Source organism: Equus caballus, chromosome 16, assembly GCF_041296265.1.
Source record: "Equus caballus isolate H_3958 breed thoroughbred chromosome 16, TB-T2T, whole genome shotgun sequence".
In the NCBI taxonomy this organism is placed as follows: domain Eukaryota; kingdom Metazoa; phylum Chordata; class Mammalia; order Perissodactyla; family Equidae; genus Equus; species Equus caballus.
In genome coordinates, this window is record NC_091699.1 from 51,820,968 (window position 1) to 51,841,123 (window position 20,156).

The following is a 20,156-nucleotide window of genomic DNA, read 5'->3' on the forward strand; positions in this document are numbered from 1 at the left end:
TCCAGCTGGGTCCTTGATTACAAGAGATTGATGGAATCAGAGAGCGAATGAAGACATGGAGGAGGCTGGAAAAAGAGCATCAGCACAAGGCGATGAGGCATTTCCAGGAACTGAGATGAGTTTGCTGGAGAGTTAACATCTCTACCCACAGTTGTTCTGGAATATTCCCTGAGCACACATTGGCTATGCAAGGAGTGACAAAAGTCTGTCTTGGTACACACAGCCCTGAGGTTCTTGGGCACTTGCTTTAGAGACTTACAGGCCTCTATTCTTCAGCAAACCCCGAGGTGTACTATCAAATATAGATTGTTATCTCCCTTTGAAAATAAGCAAACTGCTGCTCACTTACAAACCAGCTGAGACTTCCTGCTCCCCAGTGGAAGGAGTGTATGTTGAACTCACTCGGTCTGCTGTCTCCCCATAGAAAACTGGGCATTGTTTGCAGAGATGTTTGGCAATGTGCTTTCGGAAGAACATGGAGAGATACCTTCTGAACTTCTCACCGACGAAGGCGTAGATGATGGGGTTGATGCAGCAGTGCGTCATCCCAAGCGTCTCCGTCACCTGCATGGCTTGGTCCAGCCGACTGGTGGTCTCACAGTTACTCAAGCCAAAGATTTCCTGGAAGGAGCTCAGGAGAAGGACGATGTTGTAGGGAGCCCAGAAGAGAAAGTACACTATCATGATCACGAAAATGAGCCTCACGGCCTTGTGCTTCTTCTTTTCATTGCGACACCGAAGCAGGGTTTTCAGGATTCCTGAGTAGCAGATGATCATGACCAGCAGTGGCAGGCCCAGGCCCAAGATGCTCCTCATTATTGTATGGAAATCCTTCCATCCTGTTGGAAAATAAGGGCCGCAGGAGTAAACAGACTCTTTCTCAGATTCCGAGAAGTCTTCTTTTTGGGATTTGGTAAAGATGATTCCCAGGAGAGAGGCAAACACAGCCACCACCCAAGTGACCCCACTTGTCATCACCCCAAAGGTGACAGTTCTGGCTTTTAAAGCAAACACAGCGTGGACAATAGCCAGGTACCTATCGATTGTCAAGAGGATGATGAAGAAGTTTCCGCCAAAATAGCCAATGTGATACAGCCCTGTGAATAACTTACACATCTCATCCCCCAAGACCCACCCATTCGTAACGTAATGAGCCCACACTGGTAAAGTAACAAGAAAAAGCAGATCAGAGATGGCCAGATTGAGCAGGTAGATGTCAGTCATGCTCTTCAACTTTTTGCAGTTTATCAGGATGAGGACAACCAGCATGTTGCCCACAAAACCAAAGATGAACACCAGCGAGTAGAGCGGGGGCAAGAGACCAGCTGCAATTTGTTTCACATCTGTTTTTCTGCAGGGCTCACTGAAATCATAATCATAACTAGTGGTGGGGTCTTCATCCTTCCCCTTGATATTCGTTGTAAGCAGAGAATGAGATGTGGACAGCATGTTGTGGCCGAACTGGGGAAATGTGTTGTTGCCATCCATTTTTCTCTGTCCTGTAAATGGAGAGCAAAATGATGACACACATCATAACTGCCACAATCCCTGATCTTTCAAAACTTCTTGCTCCACTTTAGCAACGTCCCAGGCTTTGATCTTTCCTTTGCAGCCGTCTCTTTGAAAGCATGTGTGCTAGTTCATCACTTCCCCTTATTCCTTGTTGCAGGAGCCAGTTGTCTCCCCAACAGCCATTTCCCAACGCCTTTGGCCTTCCTGGTGAGCCCGATTCTCACCATAAAGCTAAACGTGCTGGAGGCTTGCTTTCTCTACCTCCTCTGCAGGTGGAACACAACCCTGTGACCCACTCCTGGACAGTACTATACAAAGAAACTCTGGTAGGGGGCTTCTGGGAACGCTCTTCTCTGGTAGGAGAGATGCAAGAGAAATCCCAGTCTGGTCCTTCCGCTTTTGTAGCTTGTCTTATGAGGGCTTGGTGCTTGGGACCGTGAATGAAAGATCCAGAGAACTGGAGCAAAACTAAGCAGAGTCTCAATGTCGAGTCCCAGGCCCACCCTTGAACTGCCCATCTTCTGATTTCTTTTTATTTGAGAAAAATGAGCTCCTGTTCTTAAGCCATTATGGGTTGCATTTTTCTGTTACTTGCATCCAAAGCATTATAACTGATACCTTCTCAGCTTTCTGCCTCCATGATCCTACCCAAACTTCTCTTGCCAAGGTTGCAATAGCAACCCAAGTTTTAAATGCCCTGGCTTCGTTTCAGTTGCATCCTCATGGAGCATTTGACCCTTCTGCTAACTTCTTCCATTTAAAACTTTTCTGGCTTCCAGGAGGTTAGCTCCTGCCTCACCACTTCTTATTACTTTTCTTCATTGGTGTCTCCTCCCCATGCCCACACTGTAAGAGGCCTCAGACACCTCCCTTGGCTCCCACCTCTTTATCTCTTCTTACCTCTTTATTCTTGCTCCAAAGTACTTCCTGAATCGTGTTGTCTAACTCAGGATTCTAATTCCTCCCAACACTAATGCTTCCCAAAGTTCTGTCTTCCAGCCCACCTTCCAACTCCTACTCCTCAGAGTTGAATTTTCCATTGCCTACTGCACAGCTCCCCATGGATTTGTTTGTGTAACCAACATTTACTGAGCACCTACCATGAGCCATACTCTGTTTAGGCACTGGAGCAGTGAGCAAAGTGGGTAACATACAAGTACCTTAAATTCAACCCACCCCAAACTGAACACTTCTGGAAAGCTTCTTCAGCTTGTGCATTCCTTATCTTGGCTATTGTTATTTACGCCATTAGCTAAGAAGCAGGATTTGGTACTCTCCTGGGTCCCCTCCTCTTCAGAAGATTAGAAGCTAGGCCTTTCGAGGCAAACAGAACTGGATCGAATCCTGCCTGCCCTTTATAAGTTGCATAATTTGGGGCTAAGTACTTCTTCAGTTATCAGTTTCTTTATGTGTAAAATGTTAACTAAGCCGAGTTGCTGGGTGGATTAACGGAGACAAGGACTTGGCACAGCACCTGGTGCAGAGAAACGCTCTGTATTATTATTATGACATCATGAATCTACTTCAGCAACCCCTCTCAGATTCCTCCCCTCTGCGCCTCGTTCTACTGCCACTCTCTTGCCTTAGACACTTCTTGCTTCTCGCTTTGCTGTGGGCTTTCATTTGCTCATGACTTTTTCCTAGCCATGCTCCCTTCAATCTGTCTTCTCTAAAACTGAAATTAAGTCATGCACTTCTCAGCTTAAAATCACCAGGTGCCCCGTGATTTGTATGTGGTGGGACCTCAAGGTAATAGCCAGACTACTCATCATGCTTTTTCTGAGCTCACTTCTCAGCTCAATCTCTGATTGCTTCCCAAATCCCAGATCCTGTGTTCCAGCCACAGCCATCTTCTTTCCATTTCCCCCAAACTCACCATTTCCTTCATGCTTCAATGGTTTTGTATATGCTTGCCCCTCTGTCTAAAACAACTGCTGAGCTCCTATTCACCCTTCAATATCCCCTGCTCAAATTCCCCTACTCTGTGAAGCCTAACCTGCCTCCTCTATCAAATCATCCTTATCATCTGAAAAAACTATGTATACCTCTAAATAAGCACTTATCATATTTTCTACACACTGTGAGCTTCTTGAGGTTAAGGATCAGATTATTTCTCTATCTCCAGCTCTTATGATAGCATCTGGCTAAAGGAGGAATCATTAAACATTTATTGAAAGAATGCACAAAACTCTTTCTAATAAGTATGACACCTAACATCAATAGCCTTGATTTTCAAGATTACTCATTTTTTTCTGGCAGTGATTGTAAATTTGTTTTATCTACCTACAACCTTATTCTTCAATTTCTCTTGTGACCGATACACTTCACAGATCATGCATTTCACGTCACTGAGCCATACTCTTGGAATCTGCAGCGACTAAATAAGTCCTCTGATCAAGATTGGAAAAAAACGTAGCCACCTAAAGAATCACAACTCTGATCAATAACTGAGTGCTCCTTCAGCTCCAAGTGCTGGGCTAAATCCTTTGCATACATTAATTAATTTAATCCTTACAACTATTTTGTGAGATAAGTATCTATACATTTTACAAGTGAAAATTCAAGCATGGGTAGATTAAATGACTTTCCCGAACTCACAAAGCAAATAATGGCTGAGCTGGAACAACCTGGGTTGTTCAATTTCAAAGGCCCTCGGGGGCTCCCATCTGTGGGCTCTGAGAGTAGAGATGAATGCAGAACAGGCAGCAGAATTCCTAGGTATTCTTCCATGCCTCAAACAGAACTTCTTTGGTATTACCCTTAAAATCCACACACTCACTCATACAAGCATGCCCCACCCATGCATGCACAAGCTGGTGTGCGCGCGCCCGCACACACACACACATTTCTACCAGAAAATAAGCTCCACGAGGACAGAAATCTTTATTTTGCAATGAGGTATCTTGGTGCCCCAGAACCCACCCTAGCACATGGAGGCTACTAAATAAGTATCCATTGAATAAGTGACTAACAGAGAACTAGCAGGCTGTAAGCTGCTGAGAATCAAAATGCTCCACTGTGGACTAGATGCCCAGGTAATCCAGAGGGAGACCTTATAAAATTGAACACTGTATATTGGAGATCTTTGCACACTGCCCCTTAACTGCAGCAAACCCCCTGGGCTGTTCTGCAATTACCTAGGGGGCTCAGTCTCCTCGTCTGTACAGGACAGTGTGGACGGAATCAGTGGTTCTCAGATGCTGTATCACACAGGAAGTTTGTCAGTTAGAGATATACAGCCCAGACCCTCGCTTCTGGTGATTCAGATTGGGGGTGAGGGCAGGGTGCATTGCCCCGACCACTTCCACCTCTACGCTGGTTGTTTACCTGCCCTGGCCTCTCAAATGCCAGCCACCATCTCCTTTTTAGTACTCCTCTCCTGTCACTCCAGCACACCTAGCTCCTACCACGCTTAGCAAGTGCTAAGACACTTAGCAAGGTGGCTGAAATGCACTGGTCTAGGTGTCACTTTCAAGTGTCAGGGCACATCATCCAGAATCAATTAAAAGCTGCCTCTCAGAAAAATTCCTCACTTCAGCCTCTGTGGACCTCCTAATTTGAGGCAAGAGGCACATTTTGATTCAGGGCCTTGACTATCACATATGGACTAGAGGGGGAAAAATTCGACATAGAAAGTTCTAGCTCTTTAAAGCCCTTGGGGCCTAGGAGGGGCACAGTGAGAGGAACACTAGCTGAGCACCTGATTGTCCTTACTTTCTTAGGTTGCCCTCTTTTAGTACAATCTCTCCTATCATCTGAGCCTGAGGGGTGGTCTCCCCCTGCTCTGCTCTCCCTTACTGTCACCAGGGTCTCTCTAATATTCCTGGAGCAGACACCACCCTCCACTTCTTTTTCCCATCTTGATCATCCCCCAAGTTCCTGGGCTGGGCAGACCCTCAGGATGTTCCTAGTCCCTGCATCTCCACTGTTGAGATGCTTTGAGCCTATAAAAAAAAGCCATAAAGTAATGGAAAAAGCATCCATAACTCACCAATGGATGGCTTCTTCCAAGTGGCACTGGTGTGTCAGGCTTCTCAGCAGCTGAACAAACAGATCTGAAGGTAGAAACTTGGTGTGCAGAAGTAGGAAATAAAGTTTCCTGCAGAAAGAGAAGGCGGAGATACAAGGGCAAGTAATGGTAAAGATTTGAAAAAAAAAAAAAACAAAACCAAAAACAAATGCTATAGTTCTTCTTTTCCAGCCAGGATCATTGTACACTAGGTTAAGGTCTCCAGAGTAGGATTAATTTTGAAATCTTGCTTATGCAAGCTTGAGCGTGAGTCAGACACACCCTGTACATCTGCTCCTGTGCCTACCGACTCTGGGCTTCTTTATCTTGTGGGTCTCTATATCTGGAAATCTTCCTCTCTCTTCTGCCAGTGATAATTTGCATGAAATGAACACAACAGAACTTCATTTCCCGGAGGATAAATGCTAACTGGGGCTGTTGACAGTGGAGGAAATATAATGAGGTTTTCTGTGACCATATGCACTGGTTTCAGTGGCATCAGCAATTTGGGATCTAGTTAGAAATTTTATTTAGCTAGAGCTTTTTAATGAAAAGGGAATGGTAAATGGTCGCTTGTGTCAGAGATGTCCTTAGCAAGAAGGGCCTCAGTTATTATAGGTCTCACTCCTCAGAAGGAGGCTTTGTTTAAACCACTATTGAGAGTTTTGGAAGATGGTGGAGTAGGAAGCACCAGGAATCTCTCTCCCCACCTAGACAACAACAGCAGAACCTGTCTGATCTGAGTGTTTTGGAAGTCTGGAGTCTGCTGAAGGCTTGAATCTTTCAGGGGAAGGCTTGGATGATCAATGGCAGTTAACTCAGTCAATTTCAGCTCTTAGCACCACAGCAGTTACTCATCCCCTGGCCCCTTGGCAGGCTGCCTTGCTCACGTTCCTGGAGCAGTTGGCACACGACTTGCAGGAGCCAGGCTGGGTGAAATTTGGACCTTGTCTTCCAAATACAAGGGATCTGTGCTCTGATTTCTGATTCTGCTTCTGATCTCAGAGGTGCAGACAAAGAGGCAGGCAGCCACTTTTGTTGTATTTCCCCTCATTGTTGCAAGCTCTCCCCCTCTGGCTGAAATGACTTTCAGGGGATTTAAAGAGCCACCACTTTTTATTTCTCTCCCCTTCATTTTCCTCTTTTGGGAACCAGACATTCTAAAGCAACTGTATTTCCAGGGAAAATTAGAAAGTGACCACACACACCCAGGGAAAGGCACATGCTCAAAAAAGACCCGAGAAGACTTTAAGTTCACACCTCAGGCTGATCCTTGGCACAGAGACAGTCCACAACAACTTGAAAACATAATAGAAAACTGCAAACCCTGGAGAAGGGGGAGAATCTGATTTCCAGAGTTACATTATTAGATTCAAATGTCCAGTTTTCAACAAAAAATCACAAGATGTACAAAGAAACAGGAAAGTACAACTCATTCAAAGGAAAAAATAAACCAACAGAAACTATTCCTGTAAAAGATCTGATGGCAAATTTACTAGACAAAGACTTTAAAACAAATGCCTTAAAGTTGCTAAAAGAACTAAAGGAAGGTGTGGAGAAGGTCAAGAAAACTATGTATGAACAAAATGGAAATATCAGTAAATAGATAGACAACCTAAAAAGGAATCAAAAAGAAATTCTAGAGCTGAAAAATATAATTGAAACAAAAAAATTCACTAGAGGGATTCAAAGGCAGATTTGAGAAGGCAGAAGGAAGAATCAACAAACTTGAAGATGGGACAAGGGGAAATTATTGAGTTTGAGGAACGGAAAGAAAAGATTGAAAAAAAAAATGAAGAGAGCTTGAGGGATTTATGAGAGTCCCAGAAAAAGAGAGGCAGAGATAATATTTGAACAGATAATGGCTGAAAACTTCCCAAACTTGAAGAAAGACATGAGTATGAACATCCAAGAAGCTAAATGAACTCCAAATAAGATGAACTCAAAGAGACTCACACCAAGGCACATTATAACCAAACTTTCAAAAGCCAAAAATGCAGAGAAGATCTTGAAACTCTGAGAGATGAATGACTCATCACATACAAGGGATCTTCAATAAGATTAGCAGCAAATTTCTCACCAGAAATTTTGGTGGCCAGAAGGCAATAGGCCAATATATTAGAAGAGCTTAAAAAAATTTTCATCCAAGAATCCTATATCTGGCAAAACTGTCTTGTAAGAGTGAGGGAGAAATTAGGGCATTCCTAGATAAACAAAAGCTGAGGAAGTTTGTTACCACTAGACTTGACCTTCAAGAAATGCTCAAAGGAGTCCTACAGGGTGAAATGAAAAGATGCAGGACTTGAAGCTGTGTGAAGAAACAGAAGGAAACACATGGCAATTACGAAAGCTAGTATTATTGTGACAATGTTTTATGACTCCACGTTTTGTTTTCTACGTGATTAAAGAGAGTAATGTATTTTTAAAACTTACTAGTCTAAAAGCTAGTATTATGCTTTTGGCTTGCAACTCCACATTTTGTTTTCTGCTTAATTTAAAAGACTAATTCATTTAAAAGAATTGTTAGTTTACGTTTTAGGGCACTCATGAATAAAGATGTAATTTTGTGACAACAAAACCAAAAGTGGTGTGGATGAAGCTGCAGAAGAGCAGAATTTTTGTATGTTATTGAAGTTAAGCTGGTATAAATTAAAATCAGAATGTTGTAATTTTGGAGTTAAATGTGATCCCCATGGTAACCACAAAGAAAATAGCTATACAACATACACAAAAGGAAATTTTAAAAAAGTAACCATTTCACTACAAAAAATAAACACAAAAGAAGACAGTAATGCAGGAAATGAGGGACAAAAAGCTATAAGGCATGTAGAAAAAAGAAAAATGACAAAATTAAGTCCCTCCTTATCAGTAATTACTTTAAATGTAAATGAATTAAGCTCTCCAATCAAAAGATAGAGAATGGTTGAATGGATCAAAAAAACCCCATGATCTAACTGCGTGCTGTCAATAAGAGACTCATATTAGATCCAAAGACACAAATAGATTGAAAGTAAAAGGATAGAGAAAGATATTCCATGCAAATAGTAACCAAAGAGAGTGGGGGTGGCTATACTAGATATCAGAAAAAATAGACTTTAAGTAAAAAAAGATTACAAGACATAAAGAAGGACATTATGTATTAATAAAAGTTTCAATACAGCAAGAAGATATAAACGTTTACTCCCAACGAAGGATCATCAAAATATATGAAGTAGAAAGTGACAAAACTGAAGGGAAAAAAAGACAGTTGTACAATAATAGTTGGAAACTTCACTACCCCATTCTCGATAATGGATCCAACAGCCAGACAGAAGACAAGTAAGGAAAGAGAGGACTTGAACAACACAATAAACCAACTAGATCTAACAGAGCACTCTGCCCAAGGACGACACCATACATATTCTTCTTAAAAGCACGTGGGACATTTTCCAGGATGGACCATTTTGAAAATAGAGAACTCCTAAAACTCAACAACAACAAAAAAACTCGATTCAAAAATGGGCAAAGGACTTGAATAGGCATTCCTCCAAAGTAGATATACAAATGGCCAATAAGCACATGAAAAGATGCTCAACGTAACTAATGATTAGGGAAATGCAAATCAAAACTACAATGAGATACCATCTTACACTCATTAGGATGGCAACGATCCAAAAAACAGAAAATAACAAGTGTTGGTGAGGATGTGGAGAAACTGGAACCCTTGTGCTCTGTTGGTGGGAATATACAATGGTGGAGCTGCTGTCGAAAACAGTATAGCAGTTCACCCCAAAATTAAAAGTAGAATTACCATATAATCCAGCACTTCTGCTTCTGGTTGTATATTCAAAAGAAGTGAAAACAGAATCTTGAACAGATATTTATATACCCGTGTTCATAGCAGCATTATTCACAACAGCTTAAACATGCAAGAACCACAAGTGTTCATTGATGAGTGAATGGATAAGTAAAATGTGGTATATGCATGCAATGCAATATTATTCAGCCTTAAAAAGGAAAGAAATTCTGACATATGCTATAACATGGATCAAACTTGAGGACGTTATGCTAAGTGAAATAAGCCAGTCACAAAAAAACAAACACTGCATGATTCCACTCATTTGAGGTATGAAGAGTAGTGGTCAAAATCGTAGAGACAGGAGGTAGAATGGTGGTTGCCAGGTGCTGGGGGGAGGAGTTAATGGGGAGTTATGGGTTAATGGGTCTAGAGTTTCAGTTTTACAAGATGAAATGAGTTCTGGGGATGCAAGGTGGTGATGGTTACACAACATCACGAATGTATTTAACGCTACTGGACTGTACACTTTAAAGTGGTGAAGATGGCAAGTTTTATGTTTTGTAAACAATATACATTATGTTTATTTTACCACAATAAAAAAAAAAGGAAATCATCATTAACAGTACAAATTCTACAATGTAGGCACTGCACTTAGGAATACTCCTAAAGTCCCACAGGGAACATTGGGTCATCTGAGTTGGCCCTTGGCACATTCTGGAATTCAGCAGACTTTGGGGTCAGGATCTCATGCTGTGGCTTTGGCAAATTTCTAAACTTTGATTTCCCTAACTGTAGAATAGAAAAAATGAAGCCTCTGGGATCTAGGGGGTTTCCATGTACAGAAAGCAGCTAGTACAGTGTCTGCAATGTAGTAGGCACTCAACAAATAGTGGCTAACAACAACAACAGCAGTAAAACACTCAGTGCAGTCTGTGTGTCTCTTCTAGATTTCAGTAAGTTGTGATCATGTGTCTTGCATAAGACCTGGCTTTTGTGTTAAGCAAGAAGGGCCTCAGTTTTTCCTTAGAACACTGCTCCTTGCTTGATCAGGAATGGAGAAAGTTCCACAGCTGTCCCCTAATGTGCTCTCTGAGCAGGGATGAGAAGAATCTTTCTGAGATTTCAATAGCAAAACAGGTCATACTCATCTCAGTGATGCTGGATCCACCCCCACTTATGGAAATCTCCTGATTCCAGCATCTTGCTTCTAGTTCCTTTGAGTCAATCTGGGATATGGAAGGTCAAGACCCAGGAATTTTGCATTTGCTGATTAGGACCACTCTACATTTCTATCTTCACACTAGACACCATTGACTGTAGCCCTGTAATTTTATAAACAGAGAGAGGTGCAGAGGTAGGTAGTGGTAGAGCCAGGATTTGAATCTTTGACTTATCTCTAGCACAGGAACAGACGAGACACTTGGCTGAGATTTTGAAGAGACTGTGTAAGGATGAGAGTATGTACAGAGGGGTAGGCTGGGTTCAGAGAACCAAGAGGGGTGGTGAAGTGCCCAGAGACTAGCAACAGTGGGAGCTGGTACTCCTATGCTTAAAGGGTTAAAAGAATAAACAATATCACCTGAGTCCTGCTGAGAGCTGTAGGTGAGAGCTGAAGGTCAAAGGACACAGCCACAACTAGAACTTTGGTGATGCAGGAAGAGAGTAGGAGCAGAAAGTATCCTAACCTCCTGCTCCCACTCTGATCTCCTGCCAGTGCCTCCAAGCAACTGAACTCACTGGGCAGAGGGAGCAGCGGGAGTCTAGGTGACGTAGCCCGTAGACATCAGCTTCCTGAGGCTCAGAGTGGATCTGAGGGAGAAAGGCTAATAACCACAAACCAGTGAATCAAACATTTTTTCTTGTCACTTTGTTCTCACCTGCTCCATGCAGATAGAAAATTAGGAACTGGAGTAAGTACACCTTAGAATTCTTTATGCACATGGAGTTAGGAAAGATGCTTTTCCATGAGTTTGAGAACCTCATATCTACCTGTTGGCACTGGGTTCCTGGTTTCTGAAATTCTCTGTCTTGAAGTGGAGTATATCCTTTTGAGCAGACTTGAGGGAAAGTACGTCACTACCCTCCTATTGCTAGTGTGCCTGCTGACTAAGTAAGATCGTGTAGAAGGCATGGCTGTGGTCACCTCAAAATGACCTGGGGCAGGGATGAGGAGACAATCAATTCTTCTGTAAACCAAGGAAATAAAAATAGTTCAAGCTCCCTGAATGAAGAGGCGAGAACCAGAGTGACACTGGCCATGAGAAGTTTAAGATTCTTGTTTATTCGTACTCTGAAGGTCAGCAGCTGAGTTGGGGGTTGGACCATTGAAGCTGAAAGTTAGGTTTGTCCTAAGAAGCTCTCTGCCCCTCCATGGATGGCGATACTCAACAAAATGAAAACATGGAAAAAGGCATGGCTGGAGAGAATTGCTGCCAAGGCAAGAAGCCAGAAAAGGTTTCTCAACAGCCTGAGCGGACTTTGACCATGCCCTTGCAACTTCCTTACTGGTCTGTGATCGATTTGTTCAGTTGACACCTTTAGAAGATAAATTCTTGCCTTTTTTCAACACAGATGCTTTGGGTTGATTGTGGTTTCTGTGGTTTGCATGCTTCCTGTGACCTACTAAAATAGATTAGTGAGTTCTAGGATTTTACCTCTTCAGTTTTGGTTAAAAACAATGATCTGGACTAATAAGATACCCATAGAAAAAGCACAGTTGTATTTCCCATGTGTTCTGGTCCTGTCTTCCTAATAAAAATAGAAAATTATTTCCACTGTTTTTGTCCCAAGTGACAAAGTAACACAACAGGGCATGTAGTCACAGCAAGAGAGCGCAGAAACTGCAAATGGTTTTTGGAAAGGAAAGTGTCAGATAACAGAAGTTAACAGGAATTTTCCCCTCACCCTCTAAGCTCACCACCGTCTCCAAGTGAATCAAGAACGGACAAGAATATGTGACTAAAAATAGAAATAAAATGTCATCAGAAAAATTGAAATAAAATGATAATTTGTCTTTATTAACCTAGAGTGCAAAGGTAGCAGAATTGGTATTTCCATATCTTCAGGCCAAATAAACTTTGGGAAAGTAGAGGTGAAGTCAGAGTCTTTAACACATTCACTTACTGAAAAGCCCTATTAAGTGACATAAGGGGATGTCATTTGAATGCTGTAGTAGGGAGATAATCTTGTGTTCTATAGCCCAGATATTTTAAACTACTCTGTGACTAGACTCAGATCTCGGTCTAGTTGCTTCAGAGGTGGTCTGCTCTGGGGAGGAAGCCTTGGCTAGGGAGAGTCAGGACAGAGTACTTAGATGGCATTTTTAGACACTCTCAGGACACGGCAACAGTGGGTTGGGGACTGGTTCTGGGGAATGAGAAGCTAGAACTCACTCTCACCACTATCCCCTGCCCTCCCCCCAAAAGCATGGTGAGGAGGAGGAAGACGGGGTGAGTGCCTGCAGGATGAGGTTTCATACACGGCATTAGGGGTCGTAGCTACTCGTCTCCCGTCTCTGACATCATCTACTATTTGAGTGTGGCTTCTGAGGTGTCCCAGTGAGGGGCACAATGCTGTAGCCAACTGTAAGAAAACCAATAGCGCTCTTTGCAGGTACAGGTGGAGTGAGAAGAAATCCACAAAACTGGATGTGGCAGAGATTCTCATTGGAGGACATGACTGATGCCTCAACCTAGGTGGGTGATGAAAGATAGTGAGAGAGATTCTGACTAAGCGTGGCTAGCTGGAGATGTGCCCAACTGCTGTTGGCTTTGCAGAAATCATAAATACTTGGTGGTGGGGAAAGGACAAGTCTGAGGAGGACAACTCATTGGTAACGCAATTCACTGTCATGCAACATAATATATATATTTTAAAGCAATGCATGGTGAAAACAAAAGTTAGTTCTTTGAAAATATCAAACAAGTTGATAAACCTCTAGCTACACTAAGAAAAAAAGAGGACACAAATAACTAAAATCATACGAAGGTGGGGATATTACTACTGACTTTACAGAAATAAAAGAGTATAAGAGAATGCTATAATCAATGTCCACCAACAAATTAAATAACCTAGATGAAATGAATGAATTCCTAGAAACACAAACCACCAAAAACTGGCTCAAGAAGAAATAGAAAATCTGAAAAGATCTATAAAAAATAAAGAGGTTGATGGGGCCGGCCCCGTGGTTCAGCAGTTAAGTGCGCACATTCTGCTTTGGCAGCCCAGGGTTCGCCGGTTCGGATCCTGGGTGTGGACACGGCACCACACGACAAGCCACGCTGTGGTAGGTGTTCCACATATAAAGTAGTGGAAGACGGGCACGGATGTTAGCTCAGGGCCAGTCTTCCTCAACAAAAAGAGGAGGATTGGCAGTAGATGTTAGCTCAGGGCTAATCTTCCTCATAAATAAATAAATAAATAAATAAATAAGAGGTTGAATTAGAAATTAAAAATCTCCCAAAAGAAAAACATCCAGGACCAGGTGGCTTCACTGGTGAGTTCTACCAAACATTTAAAGAAAAATTAATATTAATTCTTAAACTCTTCCTAAAAATAGAAGAAGAGGTAACATTTCCAACTCATTTTATGAAACCTGTATTACCCTGATAGCAAAGCCAGAAAAAGACACCACCAGAAAACTGCAGACCAATATCCCCTATGAATATAGATGGAAAACTCTCAACTAAATACTAGTTAGCTGAATCCAACAGCAAATTAAAAGGGTTATACTCCATGACCAAGTGGGATTTATCCACAGAATGCAAGGGTGGTTCAATATAATGAAATCAATCAATGTAGTACACAACATTAACAGAATGAAGGAAAAAACTATGATCATCTCAATTGACACACAAAAGCATTTGACAAAAATCCATCACCCTTTCATAACAAAAACACTAAAAAATTAGGAAGATGAGGAAACTTCCTGAACATGATAAAGGGCATTTGTGAAACTCCACAGCTAGCATTACACTTAATGGCAAAAGACTAGAAACTTTCCCTCTAAAATCAGGAACAATAACAATAATTCACCACTGCTATTCAACACTGTGCTGGAAGTTCTAGCCAGAGCAATCAGATAAGAAAAGGAAATAAAAGGCATCCAAATTCAAAAGGAAGAAGTAAAATTATCTCTATTCACAGGTGACATGATCCTATATACAGAAAATCCTAAAGAATCCACAAAAGAACCTACTAGAGCTAGTAAACAAATTCAGCAAAGTTGCAGAAAACAAAATCAATGCAAAAAAATTGGTTGTGTTTTTATACATCAGCAATGAACAATCTGAAAAGAAAATTAAGAAAATTTCATTTACAATAGCATCACAAAGAATAAAATATCTAGGAATAAATTTAACCACGGAGGTGAAAAACTTGCACACTGAAAACTACAAACCACTGCTGAAAGAAATTAAAATAAATGGAAGGACAGTGCATGTTCATGGATCGGAAGACTTAAAATTGTGGAGGTGGCAGTATTGCCCAAAACTGTCTAAGGATTTAATGCAATCTCTATCAAAATTCCAATGGCTTTGTGTAGAAATAGAAAAGTTGATCCTCAAATTCGTATGGAATTGCAAGGGACCCTGAATAGCCCAAACAGTCTTAAAAAATCACAAAAAGAACAACTTGGGAGGACATAAACTTCCTGAATTCAAAACTTAACCACAAAACTATAGTAGTTAAAACAGTGTGGCACTTGTGTAAAGATAGACATATAGACCAATGGAATAGAATTGAGAGTCCAGAAATAAACTTCTGCAACTATTGCCAACTGATTTTCAACAAGGGCGCCAAGACCATTGAATGGAGAAAGAATAGTCTTTTCAACAAATGGTGCTGGGACAACTGGATATCCACATGCAAAAGGATGAAGTCGGACTCCTTCTTCACAGCATATAGAAAAATTAACTCAAAATGGATTAATGATGTAAATATAAGAGCTAAAACATAAAATTCTTAGAAGAAAATGTAGAGGTAAATATTTATGACCTTGATAGGGAATGAATTCTTATATATGACACCAAAAGCATAAGTCACAAAAGAAAAAAATAGATAAATTGGACTTCATCAAAATTAAAAACCTTTGTGCATCAAAAGACGTTACCAATATAACGAAAAGACAACTTACAGGATGAAAGAAAATATTTGTAAATTACGTATCTGCTAAGGGTCTAGTATCCAGAAAATATAAAGAATGCTTATATCTCAACAACAAAAAGGCAAACAGCCCAATTTAAAAATCGGCAAAGCACTTGAAGACACATCTCTCTAAGGAAGATATGCAAATGGCCAACAGCACGTGAAAACGAATTCAACATCATTGGTGGTTACAGAAATGTAAATCAAAACCACAGTGAGATATCACTTCATACCTACTAGGATGGCTATCTTTTTTCTAAAAAAAAAAAAAAGAAATAAATATTGGCAAGGATGTGGAGAAACTGGCACTCTCTTAGACTGCTGGTGGGAATATATAATGGTGCACCAAATTTTTAAAAGTTTGGCAGTCCCTAAAAAAACTAAATGTAGAATTATCATATGACCTCAAAATTCCAGTCCTCGATAGAAACCCCCCTAAATTGAAAACAGATAATCAAATACTGGTCCACTAATGTTTATAGCAACACCATTCACGATAACTAAAAGATGGAAACCTGAATTTTCATCAACAAATGAATGGATAAACAAATTGTGGTCTATACGTACAATTATCCATGAAAAGGAATGAAGTCTTGATACACACTGCAATGTGGATGAGCCTCAAAACATCATGCTAAGTGAAGGGAACCTGTCATGAAAAGTCACATATTGTGTGACCCTATTTATGTGGAATATGCAGAATAGGTAAATCCACAGAGACAGAAAGCAGATTGGTGGTTGCTGGAGCCAGGGGAGGGGAGAACGGGTACAGGGTTTCATTTTGGGTTGATGGAAACATCTTGGAAGTCAATAGAGGTGGCGGTTGAACAACATTGCGAGTGTACTTTTCCACCAGTTTACAGTTTTGTTATTATTGTTTATAAGGCATTGAAGTCATATCTATATCTATATCTAATTTTGTACCTTTACAGTTTTTCTAATAAGCAAGCCAAAATTTTTTCTATGTTGTAAATTCTTGATAAACGTAATTTTAATGGCTGCATACTTGTCAAATGATAAAATGGTTCATGTATTTATTCACTCAACAAACAAATACTCGGTCTATTCCATTTTGTATCCATTGTCCGGTACAATGGATATAAAAAGATGAATAAAACCTACCCAGCCTTGACCCTCAAAAAACTTTTGTGTTCAAATGTGGTAGAGAGATGTTAAACAAACAAAAACACATATAAATATATAACTACAAATTTTAATAAGTGCATGGACAAAAAAGGACAGGGTCTATGAAACCTAGTTTATATTGGAGAGTCAGAGTAGCCTTTGAAAGGTAATATTTTAACTGATGTCTAAAATATAAAGGACAAAGAGGAGTTGACTAGACAAAGAGATTTAATAGCGATGGTGGTGATGACGATGGTGATGATGGCATACCGATGGTGATGCGGGTAACAGCAGACACTTATTAAATGCTTTAGGCGGTGTTCTAGTGCTTTACATACAGCGGCCACTGTTAACCCTTAGAACAACTCTAGGAGCTCAATACTAGTATCATACCCAATTATTGAAAGAGAAACTGAGGCACCAAGAATCTCTCTCTAAGTCAACTCAGTGGTGGAACTCAAGCCCAGGCAGTCTGGCTCTCTGACTCTCCTCTGAACCACTTCCTAGAGAATTCCAGCTGGAGGAAGCCATGCAGGTGAAGGCCGGGAAGTAGAAAAGAGCTGGTTACAAAAACTACCTGTGTATTTTTTATTTTTTAAATGGACTATTTAAATATACAGAAATATTTAAAAAATTACAGAATGCCTGTGTTCCTACCGCCCAACTTTAACAAATCTTCTTTTGCCATAGTCACTCTATTTTTAGAAAGTAAAAGTTTAGAGCTACAACTGAAACTTACCTTGTATCCCCTCTCCTAGTCCCTGTTTATCTTTCTCTCTCTTTCCCTTCCCAGTGGCAACACTGTTCTGAATTGGGTGTTTATTATTCTCATGCATGATTTATTTGTTTTACTGTATATGTAGTGCTGTTTTATGTGTTTTAAAATAAAAAAATATATACTGTTTGTATCATCTGAAACTTACTTTATGATTTTAATATTTATCTGACTAGCATAATTGCCTCTTTTGGGTAAATGCTAAAAGTAGGAGTACCAGATCAAAGAATACGTTCGCTTTAAATTCTTATGCGTAATAGAGAAGCCCACTGATCAGACTATGGATGGAATGGTCCTTGCAAAGGTTTCCATCTGGGTGAAATGAAATACCGATTGCTTCGTGTAGTATGCCATTGCGTGAATAAATGATAATTTTAAAAATCTTCTTCTGCTGATGGATATATTAAGTGATTCCAGTTTTTACTACTTAAGCAACTCAAGAATGAACTCTCTTAGATATTTAGCAGAATTTCTCTGGACAATATACCTAGGAGTGGAATTGTACCAGAGGTTCTCAGACCTGAATGTACTTACCAGTCTGGCGGGTAGTAGTGTTTCACTGTGGTTTCCTTTTGTATTTCCCTGATCACTAATGAAGTTTATTGGAGATGTTTATAAATTCAGGTACTAATCTTTTTTCTTTTTAATATTGGTGGCATATATTCTCAGTTTGTGGTTTATCTTAGCTATTCAAGGTGTCTTTCAGTGGACAGAGTTTTTTATTATAGCGCAATTTATTAAAATATTTCTTGATGAGTAGTGTTTTTTGTATCTTGTTTTAAAAATCCTTTTCTACCTTAAGGTCATAAAGGTTGACTTCTAAAAGCATTAAATTTTTGCTTTTCTCATTTAAGTCTATGATTCATCTGAAATTTATTTTTGTGTATAGTGTGAGATAAAGATCTAATTTTTTTCCTATATGCTAATCTATTAACTGTCATTATTGAATAGTCCATTCTTTCCCTGATTTTTAAAGTTTTATTGATATGTAATTCACAAACCATAAAACTCACCCGTTTTAGGGGCCATCTCCATGGCCGAGTGGTTAAGTTCGCGCACTCCGCTGCGGTGGCCCAGGGTTCGGATCCTGGGCGCGAACATGGCACCGTTCATCAGGCCACGTTTGAGTTGGCGTCCCACATCCCACAACTAGAAGGACCTGCAACTGAGATATACAACTGTTTACGGGGGAGGGGGGGTGGTTGGGGAGATAAAGCAGAAAAAAAAAAAAAAAGATTGGCAACAGTTGTTAGCTCAGGTGCCAATCTTTAAAAAAAAAAAAACTCACCCATTTTAAGTGTAAGACTCAATTTCTTTAGTATATTCACAGCATTTTGCAACCATTACCACAAGCTAATTTTAAAACGTTTTCCTCACCCCCCCCCCCCCAAAAAAAAAGCCCTGTACCTGTTATCAGTCACTCTGCATTGCCTCTCTCACTCCCTGCTGCCCTGCCATGCCTGGAACTAGCAACCATTAGTTTACTTTCTATCTCTATAGATTTGTCTATTCTGGACATTTTATATGAATAGAATCATACAACGTGTGGTCTTTTGTGACCGCCTTCTTTTACTTAGCATAATGGTTTTAAGCTTCATCTGTCATTGTAGCATGTGTCAATACTTCATTCCTTCTACGGCCAAATGATATTGTATAGATATACCACATTTTATTTATCCACTCATTAGCGAATAGATTTATGGGTTGTTTTCTTTTGTTGCCTATTATGACTAAAGCTGATATGAACATTTGAGTATAAGTTTTTGTGTGGACTTACGTTTTCACTTCTCTTGGACATATACTTAAAAGTTGGATTGCTCACTCATATAGTAACTCTATGTTTAACTTTTTGAGGAACGGCCAAACTGTTTTTCAAAGTTGCTGCTGTCCACTTTACATTCTTACCAGCAATGTGTGACAGTTCCAATTTCTCCACATCTTTGCCAATCACAGTTGTCTGTGTTTTTGACTATAGCCATCCAGGTAAGTGTGAATTGGTATCTCTCGCTTTTTAGTTTGCATTTCTGTAACAATGATGCTGAGCATCTTTTCGTGTGTTTATCGGCCATTTTTATATCTTCTTCGGAGAAATGTCTGTTCATATTCTTGGCCACTTTTTAGTTGGGCCATTTATCCTCTTCATTTTGAGTTGTAGGCATTCTTTATGTATTCTGGACACAAGTCTCTTATTAGATGTATCATGTGCAAATATTTTCTCCCATTCTGTGGGTTGTCCTTTCACTTTCTTGATAGTATCATTTGTAGCATGAAAGTTCTTTTAATTTTGATGAAGTCCAGTTCATCTATTTTTTTCTCTTGTTCTTGGTGCTTTTGGTGTCATGTCTAAGAAAACATTGCCTAACCCAAGGTCATGAAGATTTACTCCTACATTTTCTTCTAAGCATTTTATACTTTTACCTCTTCTTGCATTTAGCTCAATGATTCACTTCAGTTAATTTTTGTATATGGTATGAGATAGGCATTCTAATTCATTCTTTTTGTGTGTGTATATGAGGAACATTTACCCTGAGCTAACATCTGCTGCCAATCTTCCTCTTTTTATATGTGAGCCACCACCACAGCATGGCCACTGACAGACGAGTGGTGTAGGTCTGCACCTGGGAATTGAACCCGGGCTGCCAAAGTGGGAGGTGCCAAACTTAATCACTAGGCCACTGGGGCTGGCTCTTTTTTTCTTTTTTAAAGTGTTTTTTTTTGGCTGGCAAAGATTCACCCTGAGCTAACATCTGTTGCCAATCGTCCTCTCTCTCTCTTTTTTTCCTTCCCCAAAGCTGGAGTACGTAGTTGTATAT

At 40.3% G+C, this 20,156-nt stretch overlaps 1 protein-coding gene across 1 annotated transcript; it reads right to left on the reverse strand.

Annotated features, from left to right (window-relative positions):
- Positions 1-272: 272 nt before the first annotated feature.
- CCR2 (C-C motif chemokine receptor 2) lies at positions 273-5,831 on the reverse strand. The gene is given in 2 exon segments (NM_001097606.3): positions 273-1,499; positions 5,504-5,831. A coding segment is annotated over 1 exon segment (1,143 nt). The 5' UTR covers positions 1,489-1,499; positions 5,504-5,831; the 3' UTR covers positions 273-345.
- Positions 5,832-20,156: the final 14,325 nt, after the last annotated feature.